A 19,773-nucleotide genomic window follows, 5' to 3' on the forward strand; every position below is an offset into this window, starting at 1 on the left:
CTACCTTAACTGTCATCATAGATCCTACATCCAGTAACTGATGGAAACAGATGCAGTGACCCACGGACAATGCTGAACTGAGCTCCTGAAGTTCAGCTGAAGAGAGGAAGGAGAGATCATGTGAGCATGGGCTGGGGTTCAAGGTCATGATGGGGAAAACTAGACACAGCTGACCTGAGCTCATGGGAACTCACAGACTCTGCATGACAACTGGGGACCTTCCTTGTACCATAGGACCAAACCAGGCCTTCTGATTGTGGGAGACAGTTATGTGGCTTTATCTGTTGGCAGGTTGTGGGGCGTCCCTGCCAGTGGGACCAGGACTTATCCCCTGTGCATAAACTGGCTTTTAAAAGCCCATTCACTATGGTGGGATACATTGCCCAGCCTTGATCCTGGGCGGGGAAGGGCTTTGTCCTGTTTCAACTTTCATGCCAGACTAGTTGACTCCTCAAGGGAGGCCTTATGCCTTTGAGGAAGTGGATGGGGATAACATACGGCAGGAGAAGGGGAGGAAGGGGAAACTGCGGCTGTTATGTAAAATAAATTATTTTTGAATAAAAGAAAAAAAATGCAGTAAAGTTTCTCAGTGAGAAAACTAAAGATAAAAAATTTAAAGATATAGATGGCATATATTTTAATGAAAAGTTGACTCTTTACAGTAGTAGATTTCTCTACTTCTTGAAGAACAATGTGATTCTTTTGACTGAGTCATGGAAGGCCTGTTTGACTTGCTTGTTCCTCAAGGTGTAAATGAAGGGGTTCAGCATGGGGGCAATGGAAGTGGTCAGCACTATCACACCCTTGTTGACAGCCACTGAGTCCTTTGCTGATGGTTTGATGTAGATGAAGATGCAGCTGCCATAAGTGATGGACACCACAATCATGTGGGAAGAGCAGGTAGAAAAGGCCTTTTTCCTCTGCTGGGCAGAAGGGAAGTTGATGATGGTCCTGATTATGTATGCATAGGAAAGAACTACACACACAAGGGTCATGATAAATGTCAGCACTGCACAAACTATCACTATCTGCTCTATGAGCCACGTGTCTGTGCATGAGATCTTCAGGAGAGGGTATGCATCACAGACAAAATGGTCAATAGCATTAGAGTCACAGAATTCCAAATTGAGACCCAGGCTAAGTGGTGGCAGGATCACCAACAAGCCAGCTGCCCAGCAACAGAAGATAAGCCTTTTACAGATCTTGCTGTTCATGATGGTGACATAATGCAAGGGTTTACAGATGGCTACATACCTGTCATAGGACATAACAGCCAGGAGAAAAAATTCTGTCACACCAAAAAGATCAGTAAAAAATAATTGAGAGACACAGTTGTTATATGTAATTGTCCTGTCACCTGTTGAGATGTTGTATAGGTATCTGGGAATGCAAGCAGTTGTAAATGAGATTTCTAAGAAGGCAAAATTTTGCAGGAAAAAGTACATGGCAGTTTTTAGGTGTGAATCTATAAAGATGAGAAAGATGATTGTGAGATTTCCAGTTATACTCAGCAGATAGGTGAGAAACAGACAGAAGAAGATCAGAATTTTCAGCTTTGGGTCATCAGTCAGTCCCAGGAGGATGAATGTTGTTACTGTGCGGTTTCTCATAATTGAATTGTTCCCTCTATCCAGTCTGCATTGAAAATTCAGAGTTATCTGTTCAGGAATGGCAATTAAAGGAGAATTATTATACCCTACTCATATGCGTTCATTCATTCTGTCTGCAGACAGAAACACGCCGGTTGCTTAGGTTCTACAAATAGGTAGTTTGGTCCTACAAATAGGGTAGAGTTAGAAAATCAATTTGCCTTATTTACACCACATTTCAAAATGTTATGGGTGCTTTCTTCTCTATGCATCTGATTCTTAGTTTGTCATTTTTTAAAATTTGAGTTTATGTATTTCCAAGCAGTTTGTGTTGGATGCTAATGCTTCACGAGACTTAGTTACTTCTTAGAGTGTGAATCCTGAAGTCAAATCTCATCCTTTCTTTGACCTGTTCATGTATTTCTTGAGGTTTTGTTATTTATAAAAATCACACATAGTGTCAAGTATGTTCTTATAGGCTTTTTATTTCTGTCGGACATACTGGAGACTAGTATTATAATCACCAACTTTCATGTTTTCTTTAAACAATCCCTTCCTTAGTTATTGCCCTATCTCCTCCTCTTAATTTTTCAGTTTAAAATTACATTATTATTTTATTTCTTTTATTCTATAGAATAAAAGAAAGGAAATATTTTGAGGACAGGCTTATTGTATTATATGATAAGTTATATATAAAATATATTTGATTAGATCACCTCTATTACTTTTAATTTTTAAATGCACTGAAAATATCATTATCTATACTATTAAGTAAAAATGCTATATTGAACTGTTAAGCCTGTTTTTAAAGATATCTCAACTTCACTGTCACTTAGTTTATTATGCAAATAATAATATTATTCATCCATATTTTAAGCTGAAACACTAAAAATGAGGTGCTTGTGAGAAGCAGACACATTTGAACTACTTCAGCATCCTGATCCATGATGCTTATTTTGTTAACATATTCAGCTTTCAGTATACCAAAGTCACATTTTGTCCATTACTGATACTGAACAATCTTTAGCAAAATTAATCAAACACTATGAAATTTTTGTTTGAATTTATGGACTTTGTGAGTGAAGTGAGTATTTTTAACCACACGACATTCATACTATTCTTTCATAGCTTACCTTTGTGGCCTCATGTGTGTTTTATCTTTCACCTTCCTTCTTTGTAGTTTTGAGACATTTGTTTTTCTTGCTGATGCCTTTATGTAGCCCATTGTGCTTTATTATTTGTTAACATAACTCTCTGTTTTCTTGAACTTTTAATCTCCAAGAATAATTACTCCTCATATCAGTCATACAGCAGAGTATACCTGGAACACAAGTCCAAAATGAAATGTTTGATGTCCATACCTTTATTCTATTTTACTTTTTATCTTTAAGTCAAACTAGTATGTTATGATCATTAAGCTTTTACAATATGTTACCTACTGAACTTTTACAATAGGTTACACACTGAATCTTTACAATAAGATACATACTTACATTCTTACTTAACCTTTACAATAGGTTACATACTCACTAAACCTTTATTAGGTTACATACTTACTAAATCTTTACAATAGGTTGCATATTTACATACTTACTAAACCATTACAATAGGTTACATACTTAGCTAACTTTCATCGCCTGTTATCCAGCCTTCAGTAACACAGGGCTCAAAGAGAATCCATACTATATGAGGGGGTAAGGGGAAAGAATCTCTCTCTCTCTCTCTCTCTCTCTCTCTCTCTCTCTCTCTCTCTTTCTGTCTCTCTCTCTCTGTTGATGGTTTTGTCCTTTATACTTCTGTATTCTCTATTCTTGTTTTCCAGGTGGTTTCTTTCTTTCATTCTGGATGTTTTACTTCTAACTCTATATTTATTCTTGATGTTTTATGTCTAATTTTAGCTTTGTGCTTTCTTATTCTCTCATTCCTGATGTTTTCCTTCTAACTCTATCTTTGTTTTTGTCCTTACAACTTAAATACCCCAGCAAAAATTTTACGCAATATAAAGACTACAATGTGGTTATATTCTGTTTTTCAAGTGAGTGATGACAATGAAAACAAGTGAAAAACGGCACATCATTCTTATTTTTTCCATGAGTGAACATTTTACATATTACAGGGGAAAAATTGTCCTCATGAAACCACATGCATTCATATCCAAGCAACTTGTCATAGAGTAACAGAGTAAAAGCAAGCAAGCTATTTTTCTCTGTCAGGTCTTTTACTGGCAGTTTAAATTTCACAGTTCCAAAGAAAGGACCAACCACTTTATTGCCTATCTTGAAAGGTAATCTTATAAAGAATCTTAAAAGAATCACAAACATACACTTTTATAAATGGAAAACAACCATTCTACTTTAAGTCTTTAGGGTGCATACCCATTCATCAATAATTTTTAAATCAGGAGTTTGAGGGGAGAAATGGGTATAAGGAATAAACTATCACTTTTGGCCATCAACCAATCCTAACAAGAAAGACATATCCTCTAATGATAGTTGGGCTGTGAACTCAGTTCTCATTGTTGCTTAATATAACCTTATTAATGCCTATACCTATCCAATATCAAACACTCTGAAATGGCATTTAAATTGGGACTACATTAGAGTTCCCATTCTTAATTTTAATATGGTCTGTGAAAATTTTAACTAGAGAGATATGGGATCCAAATCTAAAAAAAGAACCAGTAATTGAAAGCACAGAATTCATCCTATTCAAACTTCTGGCAATTGTTAATAGCCTCGTTCCTCTCTTAGTTATTTAACCACAATGATTCTTCTAAATATGATTTGAAAATGGTTATTTCTGGTGATCACTGACTAAATCTATTCATGTCTATAAAAAGAGCAGTCTGGGAATGCATAGGGGTTTAAATTTTCTGTTTTTAATCAATTGCATCAACTTTCCAATTAAGAATGCAGTACCATTATAAGAAAGTAATTTTCTTACTTCTTCTATCCCTGAAAAATAGTTTCAAAGGAATGTCTGGAAATTTGTGAAGAGCTGATGTTCTGAACCCTTTTGCTTAGAGAGAGCATTTTCTAATATCAAGCTTGATACTTATTAATGTACTATATCTACAGCAAATAAAAAGAGTCCTCAGTGGCTCAGACTCAGAAATAATGAATTATCTATGGGAGCAGGGCCTATGGAGATTCGATGAAACATCAAAATCACTTAAAAAAACTTCAAGGGAAATGTAGAATCTAATTAAAAGAAAACCAAGCCCAGTTTCTAATAATCAATTAATTCTTGTTACGGCCGGTAAAAAATATTTTCGTCTCATTTTCTGTATTATCAATTTGTTATGCAGTGAATAAATTGCATAGGTTTAAAATATCACTATTTTTATTTAATGAAAAAATTTTGTAATTTTATTTTTAAAAGTTAATTAATCAATAAATATCAATCTGTATATGTATACATGATGTGTGTTCCGCAGTAATGTGTGGATTCTGAGGTCAAGTTTGTGGAGCTGTTTCTCTCCTTTCAGTATTACACGGATTCAGGGGATCAGATTTAGGTTTCCAGGCCTATATAAGTGTCTGTTCCATGAAGAATCTGGATGGTTTCCTGTGAATTATTTTTGCAAGTCAAACTATGGGGCTGAGGAGGTGGCTCAGTGACAAGAGTAAAGTGCTTGATGTGAAAATACGAGGACCCAAATTCTAATTCCCAGAACCTATTTGATACTGGTTCACACTTCTCCTATGGAAACTGGGAAGTGAAGGCAGGAGAATCCACAGAAGCTCATAGGCCTGAGATCCTGGTGATCAACAAAAGGGTGACGTTATTACAAATAATGTAGAATGTGCTGTGGGACAATGATCTTGTACATGGCAATGATTTGTTGCTTGTGTTGGTTTAATGAAATGCTGATAGGTCAGTAGCCAGGCAGGAAGTTTAGGCAGAGCAACCAGAGTAGGAGAATTCTGGGAAGAGGAAAGACACAGACACAATCACCAGCCAGACACAGAGGAAGCAAGATAAGAATGCTTCACCGAGAAAAGGTACCAAGCCACATGGCTAAACATAGACAAGAATTCTGGGTTAATTTAAGTTCTAACAGCTAGTTAATAATAAGCCTGAGCTAATAGGCCAAACAGTTTATAATTAATATTAGCCTCAGTTTATTTCTTTGGTATAAAAGACTGCAGGACCAGGTGGTACATTTACAAGAATGCTAAGAGCAACACTAGAGATTGTTGTCTGATCTCCACAAGTGTGTCATGACATGTGCTGTATGAGCTGCACAGTCAAAATGAATAATTACATTTGCTGTTTTAACAACTCCAATATTTTAAAAGAACTCAGAAATATAAATTTTATTATATGGAGTAACATATCTAATATTTAAAGTCATACAGCATTTTATTATCTAAGAATCTCTATGGTTCCAAATCCATTGAGTGTCCACAAAATTTGAAACTTGTTCTTTTTTTATTTTTAAAACAATCTCGTTTTACATACCAATCCCAGTTCCCTCATCCTCCCATCCTCCTGTTCCACCCTTCTACTCCCCACCCCACCTCATTCACTTCTTAGAGAAGATGAAATCTCCCATGGAGAGTCAACAAAATCTGTCACAGCACCTGAGGCAGGACCAAGACCCTTCCCCCTCTATCTATACTGGGGAAGTTATCCCTTTAAGAGAGGAAAAGAAAGGAAAGTGATACCTTGAAAAGGGGGGCTGTTATTGGGTTATCGAGAAACAGGCACTAGGGAAATCCCCATGAATCCTCCAGGATGACTCCCAGCTAAGAAAGTTGCTCTTGCTCCAATAAGCATTGATGTACCAAATTGTCTTTGTGGTTTGCTTAGATCCTTCTATTCTGTTGGTGGATTCCTACAGTAGACAGATTGCATGGTAGTTCTGTTGCTTGAGGAACCTTCGTATTACTTTTATTTACAGTGGTAGTGACTAAGAGAATCCCCTGTCCTATTCCTGTGTCCATGTTTGGATTAGTTGTATTTTGGATTAAAAGTTATGACTAGGATGAGGGGGAATCTCAGTGTGGTTCAGATTTGTTTTCCGCAGATACCTATAGTGGTATAATGGCTAGAATGTGCATTTCCACAATTGCTGCTTTTGATATTGAACATTTAAAACAAATGTGTATTTATAATTTATATTTTTTTCTGATGATCATTTACAGTGTAATTAATTTGTCTTTTTATTGATTAGGTGATATATCTGGTGTCTTGAGTTCCGTAGATATTTGAGACATTAGTCAGATCTGTAGCTGTCTAAGATTTCTTCACATTCTTCTGGTGATATTTTTAATTTCATAATCGTTTCCTTTTTATGAAGAAACTTTGAAATTTCATGTAATCCCATTTTTTCACTCTTATGAGTTTTTCCAGAAGTACTGGAATAATTTTGCAAATTCTTTAAAAAGTCTTTACCCATGTTTTCAATAAAATTTCCTGTAGCTATTTCAAAACTTCAGGTCTTACATTAAAGTCAACATATTTGAACTAGTTTCTGTACAGGGTGAGAGATATAGTACTAGTTTCATTTATCTATGCCCCATTTCTATAGCATGGTTTGTTGAAGAGATAACCTTTTTTCAGTGTATACTTCTGGTACCTTTGTTGGAAATCAGGTGGCTTCTGTTGATTGTATTTATATCTGTGTTCTATATTCCATTCCATTGATTTATATGTCTGTCCTTAGCCTTTTTTTTTTTTGTGCCAGTGACATGCTCTTTGGTTCTGTTGGCTCAGTACAATTAGAAAACAGGTATTCTGATACTGGATAAATGTTCTTTTGTTTTAGAATACTTTTGTTGTTTGGAATCTTTTGTTCTTCCATATGAACTTTAGTGGTTTAAAAATTTATATGAAGAATGACATTGAATTTTTAATGGAAATGCATTAAATCCGTATATTGTTTTCAGTCACACACCCATTTCCACATTATTTCTCCCTACCCATGAAGATGGAAGGTCTTCCCATTCTGTAGTGTTTACCTCAAGTTCTATTTTTTCACTTTCTTGTAGTTTTCTTTGTAGAGAAAACTCTACTTTCTTATCTAGACTTGTAGAAGGTTTTCTTCCAGGTCCTCTATTATTTTGACACTGTTACAAATAGTATCATTTTTAGATGTTTGTTGCAGCCAGCCGTCCCCGATGGTGAACAGGTCCCAGCAGAGGGTATAAGGAGTTGGTGAGGGAAGGAAGTGAGCCAGGCCAAGATGGTTGGGAGAGTCTTGCAGCCTGACTGACTAGCAGCCAGAGTGCTTCTTTATTTATATAGAATTTAGTAAGTGTGTATACATTCATGTTGTTCCAAAACATAGAGTATATCATTTCTGTTTTTGAACATGTTTCACTTCCTTTTGCTCATCTTTTAGTCATTGTTAATAAACTGACAGAACAGAGTTATCATTTCCAATCATTTTCCCTCAAGTTTTGATGTCATTGATAAAAAGAATTTTCATTTTTATTCACTAACCCCATAACACATTTTTTAAAGGATTCTATAAGAATATGGCAAGTTGTTCTCAGGCTAGTTGCTTCTTTGGCTACAAGGACATTTGACCAAAACAATCTTGAAGCCATCCTGGCAATGCTGCCATGTCTCAAGCAATGCATTATTAACTCTTAATGGTCAGAGCACCCAAGAAATATGCTCAGGCCAAAGCTGCTGCAGTTATTATTTAAATTCTGGCATAATACAATGTTTAAATTTTATGTCGTAGTAGATATAAAATATATTAAGCTAGAAAAGCCTTCTTATGAAATTTCTAGCACAATGGTTACTCATGTTTTACGAGTTTATTCAAACTTTACATCCTGTAGGCATTGAGGATCAGTGTAAAATTTTTTGGAACAGTTGATAGACTTTGATACTGTGGAATATTAACTTGTGTTTAGTTACAATCTTTGTCTCTAAAAGTATGATGCTAATGGTAAAATGCATTTGCTTGTTATCATTTTCTTCTTCATTTTATTGGGCACTGTCTGTCAATCTTCCTTTTCTAATCTTGATACCAATTTGTATTATGTTTATATTCCTTTAGATTTTATGTGTATTCTATTATGGCTATTTCTTTTGTGTATGCATTTGGGGTGTTGTGCATATGTAGGAGTATGTGTATATATGTGTGAATATGCATGCCTGTGTATATGGATTCTAGAAGACAGTATTGAGTTATAGACAGGAAGAGTGTCTATCACTCTTGCCTTATTGTTGAGGCAGAATCTCTCACTGAACCTGGAGTGAGCCCCTTGCTTCTGTTTCCTTCAGTTCCCGTGTCACAGGCATGCATGGGACTGTGCTCAGATTGTCTGTGACTGTTGATGCCAAAACTTTGCTTTTTCCAATTGTGTAGCAAGCACTCTTGACCACTGAGCCATCTCTCATTGCCTAGTCCACTGCAATATCATTGCAATAGATAAGTCCCTTCAGCTGGTGGTAAAGAAGAGGGGGAATGTTTTTATAAATGCTAATTTCTCGGAATCAGATCATTGTCATAAGTTGAAACTGACACTATCCCATCCATTCTGGTTGTTATAAAATTGTATGAGAATTGGTGGTAAATATATATCTTTGTATCAGTATACAAGATGGTGGAAATTTCTGATTTCAGCTTTGATTCATTAGCTGGTAGCTAATAATAATTTTTTATGTTTAAGAATTTCACATGTTTATGATGAAATATATCTATCCATAGTTTCTCCTTGTAGTTCACTCTCTTCTAACCTCATGATGTTTTCCTCCTTCTTCATTCAAAAGTCAATTAGTGCTGCCCACATGTTCATGGATATGAGGCCACCTTCTGGAACAACAGCAACCTACCAGTGTCCCCAGCCTCAAAAGCAGGGAGGTTTTGGATAACAGCTTCTATTTCTTCGCGACTGACAGGTCTGTTTAGATTGTTCACCTGGTCCTGGTTTAATTTTGGTAAATGGTATTTATCTAAAAAAGTGTCCATTTCTTTTACATTTTTCAGTTTTGTGGCATACAGGCTTTTGTAGTAAGATCTAATGACTCTCTGAATTTCCTCTGTGTCTGTGGTTATGTTCCCTTTTTCATTTCTGATCTTATTAATTTGGGTGTTCTCTCTCTGTCGTTTGATTAGTTTGGATAAGGGTTTATCAATCTTGTTGATTTTCTCCAGGAACCAGCTTTTGTTTCATTGATTCTTTGGATTGTTTTCTGTGTTTCTATTTTGTTGATTTCAGCCCTCAGTTTGATTATTTCCAGTCTTCTACTCCTCCTAGGTGAGTCTGCTTCTTTTTTTTCTAGAGCTTTCAGGTGGGCTGTTAATTCTCCAATATGTGTTTTCTCTGTTTTCTTTAAGTGGGCACTTAGTGCTATGAACTTTCCTCTCAGGACTGCTTTCATAGTGTCCCATAAGTTCGAGTATGTTGTTTCTTTATTTTCATTGAATTCAAGGAAGACTTTAATTTCTTTCTTTATTTCTTCCTTAATCCAGGTATGGTTCAGTAGTTGACTGTTCAGTTTCCATGAGTTTGTAGGCTTTCTGGGGATAGCATTGTTGTTGAATTCTAACTTTAATCCATGGTGATCTGATAAAACACAGGTGGTTACTAATATTTTTTTGTAACTGTGTAAATTAGCTTTGTTACAGAGTATGTGGTCAATTTTCGAGAAGGTTACATGAGCTGCAGAGAAAAAGGTATATTCTTTCCTATTTGGGTGGAATAATCTATAGATGTCTATTAAGTCCATTTGCTTCATTACCTCCATTAATTCTCTAATTTCTCTGTTAGGTTTCTGTCTGATTGACCTGTCCATTGGTGAGAGAGGAGTGTTGAAGTCTCCTACTATTAGTGTGTGCGGTTTGACGGTTGCCTTGAGTTTTAGTAATGTTTCTTTTACATCCGTGGGTGCTTTTATATTAGGGGCATAGATATTCAGGATTGAGACTTCTTCCTGATGAATTGTTCCTGTTATGAGTATAAAATGTCCCTCTCTATCTTTTCTGATTGATTTAAGTTTGAAGTCAACTTCGTTAGAAATTAGTATGGCCACACCTGCTTGTTTCTTAGGTCCATTTGCTTGATAAGCCTTTTCCCAGAATCTCTCTTTTCCACAAACCGTACACTGCCAATAGCTCCCCAGTAAGGGGTGGGGTCTGGAGATCATCTCCCATCTCTGTGCTGGGATTTTGGTTGGTTTGCATTTGTACAGGTCTTGTGCAGGTAAGCACAGCTGCTGTGACATCATGAGTACTGTACCTGTACCATTTCCAGGAGAAATGTTACCTCCTGAAACTGAGAAGCTTCTGTAAAGCAAAGGACAGTCAACAGGACAAGACAGCTGCCTACAGATTGGGAAAAGATAGACCTAAACAGAGAACTCTCAATAGATGAATCTCAAATGGCTGAAAGACACGTAAGGAAAGGTCCAACGTCCTTAGTCGTCAGAGAAATGCAAATCAAAACAGCTCTGAGATTTAATCTTCACCTGTCAGAATGGACAATATCTAAGACATTGATGACAGCTTATGCTGGAGAGAATGTGGGGTAAGGGTAACCCTTCTCCATTGTGGGAGTAGAAACTTGTACAGCTACTTTGGAAATCAGTATGGCAATTTCATAGAAAATTAGGAAACAAATCTACCTCAAGACCCAGCAATACACTGTTGTGTATATATACCCGAAGGATGCTCAATCATACCATAAGTACATAGGCTTAACTATGTTTATAGCAGCATTATTTGTCATAGTCAGAACCTGGAAATAATCTATATGTCCTTTAACTGAAAAATAGCTAAAGAAAATGTAACACGTTTACACAATGGAGTACTATACAGTGGTAAAAATGATAACAATATCTTGAAATTTGCAGGCAAATGGATGGATTTAGAAAAAAAACCATACTGAGTGATGTAACCCAGACTAAAAAAGACAAATATAATATGTACTCCCTCACAAGCAAAGAGAAGCCAACCTGCAGTCTACAAGTCCAGAGAACCTAGACAACAAAGAGGATCCTAAGAAAGACATACATGGATCTTATAGGAAGGAGAAAAAGAAATGATCTCCTGAGCAAATTGGAAGCATGGGAATCATAGAAGAGGGAAGAAGTGAGGGGGAGAAAAGGAAGGGAGCAGAGAAAAATGTATAGGTCAATAAAAATAATAAAAAATGGAACAATTAGAAAATAGCAGTATTCTCTCATCTTCTGCTTCTTTTTTATTGGTCTTACTGAGTTATACCTTTTACCTCTGCTCACCTCCCTGCCCCTCCACTTGTCTTCAGTCCTCTCCCATGGTTTCCGCTCCCCTTTTACTCGAAGATCTTGTCTTTTGCTACTTCTCATGTCTGTCTGTCACGTGTGTCTCTTATAGGATCCTCATTGTTGTCTAGGTTCTCTGGGATTGTGATTTGTAGGATGGTTTTCTTTGCTTTCTGTTTAAAAACTACTTATGAGTGAGTACATATGATAATTGTCTTTCCAGAACTGGGTTACCTAATTCAGTATGATGTTTTCTAGCTCCATCCATTTGCCTGCAAATTTCAAAATGTCATTGTTTTTCTCTGCTGTGTAGTACTCCATATGTACCACATTTTCCTCATCCATTCTTCGGTTGAGAAGCATTTAGGTTGACTACTTATGCTGGAGAGGTTGTGGGGTAAATGGAACACTCCTGAATTGCTGGTGGGAAATTCCAACATGGAGATAGGAGGCAGACAAGACTTATGACTGCTAGGAGAGGGAGAGTTTATTTTCTTTAAAAAGTATGGCCCCTGGGTGTTGACCAATACTCCAAGGGAAAGACACATATCCACGAGTGTATGGGTAGCACAAACTGTAGTTGATAGTCTTAAAAAAGAACATACAAAATTGGGTGGATTGGGAAGAGGGTATGAATTATTGAGGAGTTGGGGTAGGGATTATTGTAATAAAAATATCATACAAATTTGTAAAAGAACTAGTAACATGAAGAGAAAATACCATAGTATATTTTATAAATTTTCCTTGATTTTTAATTATTTTATGAATAAACAATAAATTTGTTAGCACTAAATATCATCCACAGATGTAACACCTAGAAACCAGAGCAATTACCAACATGGCAAGATATTTCTAAAGAAGCCAGCATTAGTGGAAGTAGTGGAACTTACATAATGGCTGTAATCAACAACTATCTAATCAGTTTGAGTAAGATCATGTCGGTTACTGGAAATCTAGTGCACTACCTAGGGTTAGTAAGGCCGTGGGTACTACAGGGGACTCTAGGTGATACCTGCTATCAGCAGTTGACTAGCTCAGCATGATTCCTAACTGCATTTTATATACCTTCCCTATATTCACTGGTAAGTGTAGCTTTTACCACTCTTTAAGGAAACTTCTCTTTGTAACATGTGGAGATCATTGTAGAAACCCACAGCTGGTCAAAATGCAGAGATCAAGCTACTGTGAGGTGCCTGGCAACAGTGGATTCATTTATAATGCAACTCCTGCTCCCAAGGTTCAGGAAGCAATGAGGAATAGGGAACAGAAAGATTGTATGGGCAGGAAGTTGACCATGAGACGGTGTTTCTTATAAAGACAGGAGATCCGCAGTCATGATACCTCAGTTTGGTTGCCTAAACAAGACCTGGACATGGAAGAATTAGAGGAAGGGATCATGGAATGGGTTGGAGAAAGGAAATGGAAACTGGGGGGAATGATGTAATTGTATTATAATTAAAAATGAAAAGAATTTTATTATTTTATATGTATGGATATTTTGTCTGACTGTATTTCTGCTCAAGTTTGTGACTTGTTCCTGAAGCCAGAAGAAGTTAGAGATCATGGACCTGCAGTTACAGATGGCTGTGAGCTGTCAGGCTGGTGCTGAGAATCAAACCTGGTTCTTCTGGAAGAGCAACCCCCGCTTTTAACTGCTGATCCATCTCTCTAGTCCCCACAGTTTTTAAAACTCATTTTTGATAAATTTTCACTTATGAGTCAATATTCTTATTGGGTGTCTATAGTTTTCTGAAACTATACTTTAGGATATCTTTATGCTAGAAGTATTTTAGTAAGGTGTCAACAGTGTATTAAACACAAGATGAAACATCATTTATACTTATTATTGCAAATCATAAAAGTAATAGTATCATATAACAACCATTGCTACTGTAGTACAAAGATGAAACTATTAACAACATTAAAACCAAGACTTAAATATCTGTAATATAAAATCTGTTGTTTTAAACTCATTCTTTTTTCTTAGTCTATTATTTAGAGTAAACAATAAAAGACCAGGGGTCCCTCCATGCACACATGTTATGCAGGAGTCAATCAAATGATGGAAAAATTTGAACAAAAATTTGCGTATATAGCCTTCATGCTCAACCTGTGGTATTAATTCCCTAAACACTGTATCTATTAACATAGAATTTAGCCTATGTTCAACACTTTCAGTAATCGAGATGATTTAAAGTATAAAAGAGGATGTACATTTTATATGGAAATACCGATCCGTTTAATGTAAGGCTCTAGTGTATATATTTCAGCACCCTCATGGGGGTTTCTGAACCAACTCCCCGAGGATACTTGGAGTAGATAGAACATGGTGCCTGGAGCCAAGGTCCTCATAAAAGCTGGACTTAGACAATATACAAAATTATTCATTGAGATTGCTTTAACATTTGTTTGTTTTAGATTTTTTTTGTGTGTGAAGGCATATTTTATTTCCTGCAAGTGTTTCATACATCATTAAGAAATTTAAAGCTATTATGGGGTTAGCAAGAAACCTGGTACTAGGGAAATTCCCAGAAATCTCCAAGAATGACCCCAGCTAATACTCCTAACAATAGTGGAGAGGGTGCCTGAACAGGCCTTCATTATAATTAGATTAGTAAATTCCCTAACTGTCATCATAGAACCTATATCCAGTAATTGATGGAGCAGATGAAGAGACCCACAGACAATGCTGGACTAAGCTTCTGGAGTTTCATGGAAGAGAGGGAAGAGGGATCATATGAGCAACGGGTGGGAGTCAAGCTCATCATGGGAAAAACTACAGAGACAGCTGACCTGAGCTCGTGTTGAATTTACAGACTCAGGACTGACAACTGGGGACCTTGTACCATTGGACCAAACTAGGCCTTCTGAATATAGAGGACAGATATGTGGCTTTATCTGTTGGCTGGTTGTGGGGGGGGGGGGAGGCTGGCACTGGGACCAGGACTTATTCTGGGAACATAAACTGGCTTTTTGGAGCCCATTCACTATGGTGGGATACCTTGTTCAGTCTTGATACAGCGGAGAGGGGCTTGGTTCTACTTCAACTTGGCATGTCAGACTTTGTTGACTCTTCAAGGGAGGCCCTTACCCCTCTGAGGTAGTGGAAAGGGGGTGAGACAGGGGAAGTAAGGGGGCAGAAGAAGGGGAGGGAGGGGGAACTGCAGTTGTTATGTAAAATAAAAACATTTATTTTGAATAAAAGAAAAAAATAAATGCAATAAATTTTCTCAGTGAGAAAGTTAAGATAAAAATTTTAAAGATATATTTTATGGATGGCATATATTTTTAATGAAAAATTGACTCTTTAGAGTAGTAGATTTCTCTACTTCTTGAAGAGCAGTGTGATTCTTTTAAGTGAGTCATGGAAGGCCTGTTTGACTTGCTTGTTCCTCAAGGTGTAAATGAATGGGTTCAGCATGGGAGCAATGGAAGTGGTCAGCACTATCACACCCTTGTTGACAGCCACTGAATCCTTTGCTGATGGTTTGACGTAGATGAAGATGCAGCTGCCATAAGTGATGGACACCACAATCATGTGGGAAGAGCAGGTAGAAAAGGCCTTTTTCCTCTGCTGGGCAGAAGGGAAATTGATGATGGTCCTGATTATGTATGCATAGGAAAGAACTACACACACAAGGGTCATGATAAATGTCAGCACCGCACAAACTATCACTATCTGCTCTATGAGCCACGTGTCTGTGCATGAGATCTTCAGGAGAGGGTATGCATCACAGACAAAATGGTCAATAGCATTAGAGTCACAGAATTCCAAATTGAGACCCAGGCTAAGTGGTGGCAGGATCACCAACAAGCCAGCTGCCCAGCAACAGAAGATAAGCCTTTTACAGATCTTGCTGTTCATGATGGTGATATAATGCAAGGGTTTGCAGATGGCTACATACCTGTCATAGGACATAACAGCCAGGAGAAAAAATTCTGTCACACCAAAAAGATCAGTAAAAAATAATTGAGAGGCACAGTTGTTATATGTAATTGTCCTGTCACCTGTTGAGATGTTGTATAAGTATCTGGGAATGCAAGCAGTTGTAAATGAGATTTCTAAGAAGGCAAAATTTTGCAGGAAAAAGTACATGGCAGTTTTTAGGTGTGAATCTATAAAGATGAGAAAGATGATTGTGAGATTTCCAGTTATACTCAGCAGATAGGTGAGAAACAGACAGAAGAAGATCAGAATTTTCAGCTTTGGGTCATTAGTCAGTCCCAGGAGGATAAATGTTGTTACTGTGTGGTTTCTCATAATTGAATTGTTCCCTCTATTCAATCTGCATTGAAAATTCGGAGTTCTCTGTTCAGGAGTAGCAATTAAAGGAGAAATATTATGAAACCCTACTCATACGCTTTCACTCATTCTGTCTGCAGACAGAAACACACCGGTTGCTTAGGTCCTACAAATAGGTAGTTTGGTCTTTTCAGGGTAGAGTTAGAAAATCAAATTGCCTTATCTACACCACATTTCAAAATGTTATGGGTGCTTCCTTCTTTATGCGTCTGATTCTTAATTGATCATTTTTTTTTAAATTGTCCTTTGAGTTTATGTATTTCCAAGCAGTTTGTGTTGGATGCTTATGCTTCAGAGGACTTAGTTCCTCCTTAGAGGCTGAATCCTGAAGTCAAATCTCATCCTGTCTTTGTCCTATTCATGCATTTCTTGAGGTTTTGTTATTTATCAAAATCGCACATAGCTTCAAGTACATTCTTATAGGCCTTTTATTTGCTGTCTAACATGCTGGAGACTAGTATTATAATCATGAACTTTCATGTTTTCTTGTTTTTTTTTTTTTTTTTTTTTGGTTTTTTCGAGACAGGGTTTCTCTGTGGTTTTGGAGCCTGTCCTGGAACTAACTCTTGTAGACCAGGCTGGTCTCGAACTCACAGAGATCCACCCGCCTCTGCCTCCCGAGTGCTGGGATTAAAGGCGTGCGCCACCACCGCCCGGCTCATGTTTCCCTTAAACAATCCCTTCCTTAGTTATTACCCCATCTCTTCCTCTGAAATTTTCAGGTTAAAATTACATTATTATCCTCTCATAGAATTAAAGAAAGGAAACATTTTGAGGGCAGGCTTATTGTATTGTATTATAAGTTATATATAAATTATACATTTGTTTAGATCACCACTAGAGCTATTATATTTTGGAATGCACTGAAAATGTCACTATCTATACTATTAAGTAAAAATGCCATATTTAATTGTTAAGCCTGTCTTCAAAGATATCTCAGCTTCACTGTCACTTAGGTTATTATGGAAATAATATTATTCATACATATTCTACACTGAAACACTAAAAATGAGGTGCTTGTGAGAAGCAGGCACATTTGAACTACTTCAGCATCCTGACCCATGATTTTTTTTGTTAACATGTTCTCTTGTCAATATACCAAGTCATTTTTTGTCTGTTACTTATATCGAACAATTTTTAGTAGAATTAATCAAACACTATAAGTTTTTGTTTGAATTTATGGACTTTGAGTAGGGTGAGTATTTTTAACCACACAGCATTCATAGCATTCTTTCATAGCTGACCTTTGTAGCTTCATGTGTGTTTTATTTGTCACCTTCCTTCATTGTAGTTTTGAGACATTTGTTTTTCTTGCTGATGTCTTTATGTAGCCCATTGTGCTTTATTATTTGTTAACATAACTCTGTTTTCTTGAACTTTTAATCTCTAAAAATTATTACTCCTCATATCAGTCATACAACAGAATATACCTGGAACACATGTCCAAAATGAAATGTTTGATGTCCATACCTGCATTCTGTTTTACTTTGTATCTTAAAGTCAAACTAATATGTTATGATCACTAAGCTTTTACAATGTGTTACATATTGAACTTTTGCAATAGATTACATACTGAACCTTTACAATAAGTTACATACTTACATTCTTACTTAACATTTACATACTCACTAAACATTTACATTAGGTTACATACTCACTAAAATTTTCAAGAAGTTACATACTTACATACTTACTGAACTTTTACAATAAATTACGTACTTATACACATACTGAACCTTTATAATAGGTTACATTCTCACTAAATCTTTACAATAGGTTACATACTTAGCTATCTTTTATTGTCTGTGATCCAGCCTCCAACAGCACAGGGCTCAAAGGGAACCCATACTAAGTGAGGGGGTAAGGCAAAAGACTCTCTCTCTCTCTCTCTCTCTCTCTCTCTCTCTCTCTCTCTCTCTGGTTTCCTTTCTATATTCTTCTTTATTCTCTATTCTTGTTTTCCTGGTGGTTTCCTTTTTTCATTCTGGATGTTTTACTTCTAACTCAATCTTTATTCTTAATGTTTTTCCTCTAACTTTATCTTTATGCTTTCTTATTTTCTCATTTCTGATGTTTCCCTTCTAACTCTATGTTTTTGTCCTTACAGCTTAAATACCCCAGCAAAATCTTTTACACAATATCAAACTACAATGTGATTACATTCTGCTTTTCAAGTAACTGGTGACAGTAAAAACAAGTGAAAAACAGCATGTCATCCTTATCCCTTCCATGATTAAACATTTTACATGATACAGTGGGAAAATTATCCCCAAGAAACCACATGCATTCTTACCCAATCAACTTGTCATAGAGTAACAGAGTAAAAGCAAGCAAGCTATTTTTCTCTGTCAGGTCTTTTACTGGCACTTTGCATTTTGTAGTTACAAAGAAAGGACCAACCACTTTATTGCCTATCTTGAAAGGTAATCTTATAAAGAATCTTAAAAGAATCACAAATATACACTTTTGTACATGGAAAACAACCATTCAGCACTACCTTAAGTCTTTAGGGTGCATACTTACTCATCAATAATTTTTTAAATCAGGAGTTTGAGGGCAGAAGTGGGTAGAAGGAATTGTTCATCACTTTTGGTCATCAACCAATCCTAGCAAGAAAGGCGTATCCTCTAATGATAGTTGAGCTGTGGCCTCAGTTCTCATTGTTGCTTAATATAATCTTATGAATCGCTATATCTATCCAATATCAAACACTCTGAAATGCCATTTAAATTGGGACTACATTAGAGTTCCCATTCTTAATTTTAATATGGTCTGTGAAAATTTTAACTAGAGAGATATGGGATCCAAATCTAAAAAAAGAACCAGTAATTGAAAGCACAGAATTCATCCTATTCAAACTTCTGGCAATTGTTCATAGCCTTGTTCTCACTTAGTTATTTAACCATAATGATTCTTCTAAATATGATTTGAAAATTGTTATTTCTGGTGATCACTGATTAATCTATTCATGTCTACAAAAATAGTAGTCTGGGAATGCATATGGGTTTAAATTTTTTGTTTTTAGTTAATTGCATCAACTTTCCAATTAAGAATGCATTACCATTGTAAGAAAGTAATTTTCTTACTTTTTCTCTCCCTGAAAAATAGTTTCAAAGGAATGTCTGGAAGTTTGAGAAGAGCTGATGTTCTGAACCCCTTTTCTCAGAGAGAGGGTTTTCTAATATCAAGCTTGATACTTATTAATGTACCATGTCTACAGCAAATAAAAAAAAAACAAGAGTCCTCAGTGGCTCAGACTCAGAAATCATTAATGAATTATCTGTGGGAGCAGGGCCTTTGGAGATTCAATGAAGCATCAAAATCATTCAAAATAAACTGCAAGGAAAATGTAGAATCTACTCAAAAGAAAACCTAGCCCAGTATCTTATAATTAATTCTTGTTATATCGGGAACAAAATATTTTTTTCTCATTTTCTGTATTATCAATTTGTTATGCAGTAAATAAATTACATAGTTTAAAAATATCACTGTTTTGTGTGAAAACAAAAAAATCACTGTTTTATTCTATGAAAAATGTTTTAACATTATTTTTAAAAATTAATTAATTAATAAATATCAATCTGTATATGTGTACATGATGTGTGTGCCACAGTGATGTGTGGATGTCTGAGAACAAGTTTGTGGAGCTGTTTCTCTTCTTCTACTATTACATGG

The 19,773-nt window shown here is 36.2% G+C and overlaps 2 protein-coding genes across 2 annotated transcripts; both read right to left on the bottom strand.

Annotated features, from left to right (window-relative positions):
• Nucleotides 1-674: 674 nt before the first annotated feature.
• LOC121461243 (olfactory receptor 6C2-like) lies at nucleotides 675-1,610 on the bottom strand. Its single transcript, XM_041672215.1, has one exon. The coding sequence runs from the start codon at nucleotides 1,608-1,610 to the stop codon at nucleotides 675-677; it is 936 nt and encodes a 311-aa protein (XP_041528149.1).
• A 13,510-nt stretch (nucleotides 1,611-15,120) lies between these two features.
• On the bottom strand, nucleotides 15,121-16,056 carry LOC121461268 (olfactory receptor 6C2-like). Its single transcript, XM_041672260.1, has one exon. The coding sequence runs from the start codon at nucleotides 16,054-16,056 to the stop codon at nucleotides 15,121-15,123; it is 936 nt and encodes a 311-aa protein (XP_041528194.1).
• Between the last annotated feature and the right edge of the window lie 3,717 nt (nucleotides 16,057-19,773).

This window comes from Microtus oregoni, unplaced genomic scaffold (assembly GCF_018167655.1).
Source record: "Microtus oregoni isolate MIOR12 unplaced genomic scaffold, Mior012 000001F_ref0000356, whole genome shotgun sequence".
Lineage (NCBI taxonomy): Eukaryota > Metazoa > Chordata > Mammalia > Rodentia > Cricetidae > Microtus > Microtus oregoni.